Genomic DNA, 7,437 nt, shown 5'->3' on the forward strand with positions numbered 1-7,437 from the left:
CACAAGAGGCCACTCTATCAGGGTCCCTTCAGCAAAATCGTGCTGCCATCTGCAACAGTGTCTGGGTTTGGTGGCTGATGATGGGATGGATCCCCGGGTGGGGTAGTCTCTGAGTAGTCCATCCTTTCGTCTTAGCTCCAAACTTTGTCTCTGTGACTCCTTTCCTGGGTATCCTGTTCCCTATTCTAAGGAGGAATGAAGTATCCACACGTTGGTCTTCCTTCTTCTTCCTTCTTCTTGGTTTTCTTGTGTTTTGCAAATTCTATCTTGGGTATTCTAAGTTTCTAGACTAATATCCACTTATCAGTGAGTGCATATCTAGTGATTGGGTTCCTCCCTCCTTTTCCCCTCCCTCCCTAACTCCTTGTCTCCCTCCTTCCTTGTGTCTCCCCCTTCTTCCTCTATCCCTTTCTTTGCCTTCCTTCCCTCTCACTCAGTAAGCATTATGGGTCCACAAGAGACTTTGAGAAAGTCTGAATACCCTGTTGTTGCCCCTCGGCTATGAGTAGGGATATGGTCCCAGGCTCCAGACACCCACATACCTCTTCATAGGACTGGAAGGCATATGAAAACAGACACAGGGATTTCCTGAGCATGGAATGGGCAATGAATCTGGTAAAGGAACTGTGTGGGTACCACTAAAACCTTTCTTCTCCTTGTTTTTCCCCAAATATCCTATAGGTACCAGGGCTAGAGCTACAAGCCAGCCCCCCTGTCTCTGAAGTCACCACACCTGAGCCAGGCATCTTCTATGGGTTATGTGAGTACCTTTCCCATGTACCTGGCAGGGCCTTCTATTTATTTTGTGCTATCAGAGAGGCATTGTGGCATTTTGTATTTTGTACCTAGGTCACCTATGTGCCCACTGAGAATCTGTGCTTGGGAGCCAATTGACTCCAGGCTGCTGCAGGCTTAGCAGTTTATAGAACTCAGCCACAGCTTAGCTCTTACACAAAGGATAGAAGGAGTTAAGGGTGGGGTATGGGAGAATCACATGGCCCAAGAGCTAGGTCTTCTGACTTCTCCAGAACCCGTGGTTTTAGGCAGACTCTGAAGTATTGACTAATTTCACATGTTGATATACATAAGGCTGCTCAGCCAGCAAGCCTCTCTGAATAGATGTCATCTGGGCTCCTGGCCCTCTCCCCTTCCTTCCAGACAAGTTCCTCTCTTAGTTCATTCACATCTATGTTAGCCCCTCATTGTCTAAGGAAGCTCCAAGTGGAGATCAAGACTGTCTGCGATCACCCCACGCCCAGGGCTCTATTAACAGGTCTCTGTGTGCCCTGCTGCCTAGCCTCCTGCTCTTTCTTGCCCTTCCAGCTGCCATCTTTTCCATTTATCTTCCGAAAACAAGAGCTGTGACCCTCCCCCATTTCTTCAGAAGCAGCCTCACACCTCGAGTTCCCAGTTCATCCCCTTCCCTTGCCACCTTAATGGGTAGAGGCTCCTGGGTCTGAATGCCTCTTCTGGCTCCCTGCCTGCCCAGTCTTTGTGGTCTGAGTATGGGGTCTCTAAGGTAGCTCTGCGGGAGGATGAGTGGAGTCTTCCATGACCCACATTGAGGGGCAGGCGGGTCTGGACAGAAAGCAAAGGTAGCCTCCTAAAGGGCTCAGCAGCTAGATGGGCTGGGTCAGTCCTGGTGTTGAGAGCAAGCGTAGTCTTCATGTCCCTATGGCTTCGTGTCACTGGTTATAGGCTGCATCCAGAAGGTCACACCTTTCTGAAGATACTCAGAAACCCTGTAGCACCGGCAGTCTCCTGCCCAGGACACGGGTCTAGGTAGTGCCTACTGTATACTGACCTCTTCCTGCTGGCTCCTCTGTACCTGCTTTCCCCAAATCTTTTTGTTGTCCTCAGTGAGAACCCTCCCCTGTTCCTTCCTTGCCCAAAAGGAAAAAAATGGTCTCTTCGACAGAAAGAGCTTCTGCTCTTTCCACTCCAGGTCACTGAATTACTTTAGACTAACAGACTAATGAGCTGTAATTCTAGCACTTGAGAGGCAGAGGCAAGAAGACCTGAGTTCAAGGTCAGCCTGTGTTCTATGAGAGCTCTTGCCTGAATAAGTGAATAAACAAACACACAAATAAATAGGCAGAGATGGTCCATTTGGCATATAAACTGGGGGACCCTGGTAATTTCGGTTCTTAATGCCCACATAAAGTCAGGCATGGTGGCGCACACCTGTAATCCCAGTGTTTGCAAGATGGAAACAAATAAAACTCGGGAGCTCTCTGACCACCAGTATGTCCTAATTAGTGTGCCCTAGGACCCAGTAAGGAAGAAGGACAGCCAAGGTTGTCCTCTGGCTTCCACATGCACACATAACATTGAACCTAGTACACAGGAATACACACACACACACACACACACACACACACACACACACACAATGGAAATTGAATCAAGCTAAATTCAGCAAAAAAAAAAAAAAAAAAAAAGAATCTATTGGTTTTATGGACCTAGAAGTTAGGGTCACTAGTTTCTTAGGTAGCTGGATGTAGACAGGGAAATGACATCATGGAGACTTTCTGTGTCCCAGCCTTTCTACCGTGGTTGTCTCTTGTTCCCCTCCCTGGGAGCCATGCACCAGAAGCTTCAGGGGGCTTTGTGCTCACATCCACACATTACTAGCAACCCAAGAGCAAACACCACTTTCATTGTCCAGAAGATCTAGCTCTAGAATTAAGTCTCTGGGTCTAGCCTGTATCTCAAGACTGTCCATACATTCATTATGCAGTTCACTATGTGGGGCTGGACAGATAGGAGATATGAAAACCATATCTGACCAGACATGGGTCGTAGCTGTCCCTATAGCCTTGTGAGAGTGGTCAGCTGCCCAGACAACCTGGATGAGCCAGAATCTCTTCCTGGAGGAGAAGAAAGTCAGGTGAAGATGCTGCCAGGGAGAAGCTGTCACTGTCCTATCTACTTACCAATTTTCCCCCAAAGCCTATTTACCGATGTCCTTTGTATGGAACCAGTCCAGTCTTTCTCAGAGATGGCATTGCAGTGCTCAGAAATGTTGGCCCAGGCATAGAGTACTGTGACTGTGATTATTGAACCTGCTAGGAAAGCATGAGGCCTCTCCACTGTATCATTGCCTCCCTCTTGAGCTTAGAGCCCCAATATTCCTCCTTCTCTTCTCTCCAAACCCCCATCCCATCCTGCTTAGCAACCTGTGCACGTGAAGTGCACTTTAATAAGGTAGCCCCAGGGGTGTGTGCTTTGGGGGGGGGAGGCGGTGGGTGACATGGCCAATCCTCTTCATGCTTTGAAAGGGGAATATATGACTTGCTAATTTGCAGATGACACTCATTTGGGAAGTTTTGCAAATATCAGCCGCAATGAATAGGGAAGGAGTCGAGAGGTCCAAAACATGAGAGAAATAACAAAATTAATTTCCATTTGTATAAATACTAATTGATGCACCAGAGGAAAATGAATATGGAACATGGATATCGGCTCACAAGGAGAGCCAGTGTATTCAGAGCTCTGAATCAGTGGGATCAGGTGCAACTTACAGACACAAAGGGACTGCAGGCATGAGAAAGGCTTCTTGTTCCTTTCTGCCTCCTCCTGTTCGTCCCTTCCCAATCTACTCCCTCCTCCTTCAGGCATTCTCTCCCAGACACTACCCACACCACTCTGTCGCCTGATCAATCCCTTCTCTTCCATCTATGTTCAAGCTGTTAGACTCCATCGACTCTTAAGCACACCTTGATTATGTCCCTGCTGCCCTCTCCCACTAAGAGCACCCTCGGTAAAGCCTCTCTCAGCACCAGTGTCTAACCCTCTAAGACACAGTTCAGCCTGCACCCATATGTGGGCCACCATGGTAGTGCACATCTGTAGTCCCCAGGCTCAGGATGCAAAACCTGGAGGGTCACTGTTGGAGACCATCCCAGAATACAAAGGGAGATATTGTCTCAACAAAGCAAAGAAAACAAAAAATAACCTGTTAGAACTTCCATTGCTTAGGTCACAAACCTCTCAACTTCCATGTGGCACTGAGCTCAGCCTCCTTTTCTAGTTTCATGCTCTTCTCCTCCCTTGGCTAGCTGCTTCCAGATGTGGGCCCAACTCGTTCTATCAACCTAGAATGATCTTTTTCTAGGAATGCAGGATAACATGGCTCATCCTAGCATGCAGACCCCAACCCAGTTGCCATCTCTCCTCCCCTCCCTAAACACCCAGCCCCTACTGTGCCACTCACCACCCATTCCATTGTTCTGTTTGGGCATGTGGCAGTGTGTACAGCTGTGTACCCAGCATTTGCCAGGTGTCTGTGACTGCTCACTCTGAGCTTCACTGTTAGCTACCTCACATCTCTAATTCTAAAACCATGGTGAGCGCATACAGACAATCATGAGTATTCATTTACCATTCACTGTGAATTGGGAGAGGCATGTCCACTAACCACCTACCTACTTTTCTACCAATCAGAGGTTTCAAGACAAAATTTGATTAAGCATCTATTTGTTGGTAGTGCTGTTCTAGGCCCTAGGGATAGAAGAGTCAGTCCTGGCCTCAGGGAAATAAACAAGCACATTAATGTAGAATACCTATAGAGGTAAGGACAAAAGCAAATGGAACAAGGTCTTGGAGAGTTGTGGGGGCACAATCTGAAAATCACTAAGAGACGACATTTGAACATGGCCAGTAGAAGAATTCTATCCATTAGCTCATGCTGCAGAACAGACAAATCCACAGTAGAGCATCTGGATGCAGTGCTCCATAGTCACCAGCGCTCATGAGTCTGTGGTTAGCTCTCCTCACCTGAGCTATTCAGGTGTTCTCCCTCAGCCTGCTTATGGCTCTAAGCAGCCGGCATGTGGACCAACAACTGCCTGCATGTGCTGCTATGGGTCAGAGCAACAGGTAACTGAGTTCTCTTGGCACCAGCACAGGATAGAAAGAAAAGACAAGCGCCTGTGCATATAAACCATGCAGCCCAGATGCAGGGCAGAGAAGCTGACCCACCACTATGGCCACAAGCTGGAGGGGCAGCCAGCTCATTTGCTTATCATCCATACCCTGGAGGGCATGTGTGCATGACAAGCAGTCTGTTCAGTGCTACTTAGCACCCAGGTCTTCATCACTCCTGAGATGCTCAGGCCAACGTTGGCACCTCAGAGAGGAAGTTTGAAGGCTGACTCACAAAAGGGTACTGGGAAATGACAGGGCATAGGACGAGATGTCAAGTGCAGGGAGGTGGGAGGTTGCAGCCTGGTCCCCAGAGAGTTCTGAAGTTTTCCTGGACTTGCAGATCCTCTTGTAAGAAATATGGAGCCCCTCATGACCCCAGGCTTTCTGCCAGCTCCTCTGAGCATACTGTCAATAAGCAAAAGTCCAAAGATTAAACCTTAGGTGCTGAACAGGCCAAGCACCTCCAGGGTAGGAGAGCCCATGAACTTGGCCCTGCTCTACTGGTAAAGGAGGCACTCCAGCCAAGCCTGTGACAGGGTGACAGACAGGGGAGCCTTCTGGACAATGGAATGAGTCACCTGGCATGTGTGTCCCAGGACCACAGAAGGTGTCCTGAAATGGTCTCTGGTGAAGGGGGGTGAAAGCAGTCACCTCCATTATCTTGAGCCCAGGGAGGGCTCATAGGAGACTCATTTGCATAAAATGTTAAATTCTGGGTATGAGGCTTCCTGACGTGACCGACCCATTTAGGTACTGCCAGGCATGCAATGGCAGTGAGCCTCTACTATATGCCAGTACCTGGGTGTCTTAGTTAGGGTTTTACTGCTGTGACCAGACATTTAATGGGGGCTGGCTTACAGGTTCAGTCCATTATCATCAAGGTGGGAGCATGGCAACATCTAGGCAGGCATGGCATAGGCAGAGCTGAGAGTTCTACATCTTCATCCAAAGGCTGCTAGTGGAAGACTGACTTCCAGGCAACTAGGGTGAGGATCTTATGCCCACACCCACAGTGACCCACCTATTCCAACCAGGTCACACCTATTCCAACAAGGCCACACCTCCAAATGGTGCCACTCCTTGGTCCAAGAATATACAAACCATGACATTCCACTCCCTGGTCCCCATAGACTTGTTCAGACACATGAGTCTATGGGGGGGGCATACTTAAATGTATAATGCAAAATGCATTTAGTCCAACTTTCAAAGTCCTCATAGTCTATAGCAGTCTCAACAATGTTAAAAGTCCAAAGTTCAAGGTCTCTTCTGAGATTCATCCAATCACTTAACTGTAATCCCCAAAGAAAGACAGGAAACCAGCTGGGCAAACTCCAAACTCCACATCTCCGTGGCTGATGTCAAAGTGGTTTTCAGCATCTTTGTTGACTGCAACAAACTGCTTTCTCCTGGGCTGGTTCCACTCCCTGTTAGCAGCTTTCCTCAGCAGATAGCCCATGGCTCTGGCATCTCAAACATCTTTGAGTCTCCAAGACAATTTCAATGTTACAGCTTCTTGTTTCAGTGTCTGGGATTCCACTTGATCTTTTGGGCTCCTCCTAAGGGCTGGCATCACTTCTCCAGCTCTGCCCTCTGTAGTACTCTAAGCTCAGGTTGATCCACTCCACTATGGCTTCTGTTCTTGGTGATCATCCCATGGTACTGACATCTCCAATACACTGGGGTGTTCCACTCCAACTAGGCTTCNCCAATAGCCTCTCATAGGCTCTCTCTTCATGGCACCAAGCCTCAAATCCTATGCATGACCCCTTCAGTCCTGAGCCATCAACTTCAACTGAGGCTGCACCTTCACCAGTGGCCTTCCACGGCCTCTCACAGTGCCAAGCCTCAGCTGCTCTTCATAACCCCTTCATGCTTTCAAAACCTGTACCACCGTAGTGACTCTTTCCCATTACCAAGTACAGCTGCAGCGGGAGGTACAACTTTGGCTATCTCTGGAACACAGCTTCTATATGCTCGCAGAAAACACTTCCCAGAAGATTTCACTTCAGTGATGCTGGTCTCTTAATCACTGCTAATTTCTTAGCTCTAGCTAACCAGCATCAATTGTCCAAGTAGTCCCTTCTATTATTCACTCTAAAGCCAGAGCCACATGACTGAAACTGCAGCGTTCTGCTGCTTGCAGGAGCTGGAACATGGCCCTCTTGTTCTATTACATTGTCACCAGCTTTCTGTTCTCCAACTCCTTCACTACCTAAGATTAGCTGTTTTGGATCTTGCTCTGTAGATTAACCTTGAACGCAGAGATCCGCATGCCTGTCTCCTGAGATTAAAGGTGTGTATCACCATGCCTGGATCTAAATTTAGCTGGGTAGGATCTTGCCCCAAGATCCCACTCCCTTAATCTGTTATCTCCTAGAATACAAGATTTTCTCCATTTCACTTCCTTGTACCTCTTTAATACTCGAACCATATATTTTATATTTTTCCTTTCTAAGCTTGCTATGCTTGTTCAAACTTCTCTTCATAAGACTTAACCAGAGAACAAAG

The 7,437-nt window shown here is 47.9% G+C and overlaps 1 protein-coding gene across 4 annotated transcripts in view; it reads left to right on the forward strand.

Annotated features, from left to right (window-relative positions):
• The window catches only part of Kiaa0556 (KIAA0556 ortholog), a 171,147-nt gene that overhangs the window by 148,032 nt on the left and 15,678 nt on the right, over nt 1–7,437 (forward strand). For all 4 annotated transcript variants that reach the window (XM_021197601.2, XM_029542828.1, XM_029542815.1 and 1 more), the window contains one exon: nt 682–760. In XM_021197601.2, the coding sequence (XP_021053260.2) occupies nt 682–760 (79 nt within the window). The remainder of the gene's footprint in view (nt 1–681; nt 761–7,437) is intronic.

The sequence above is a fragment of the Mus pahari genome, chromosome 1 (assembly GCF_900095145.1).
Source record: "Mus pahari chromosome 1, PAHARI_EIJ_v1.1, whole genome shotgun sequence".
Classification (NCBI taxonomy): Eukaryota; Metazoa; Chordata; class Mammalia; order Rodentia; family Muridae; genus Mus; species Mus pahari.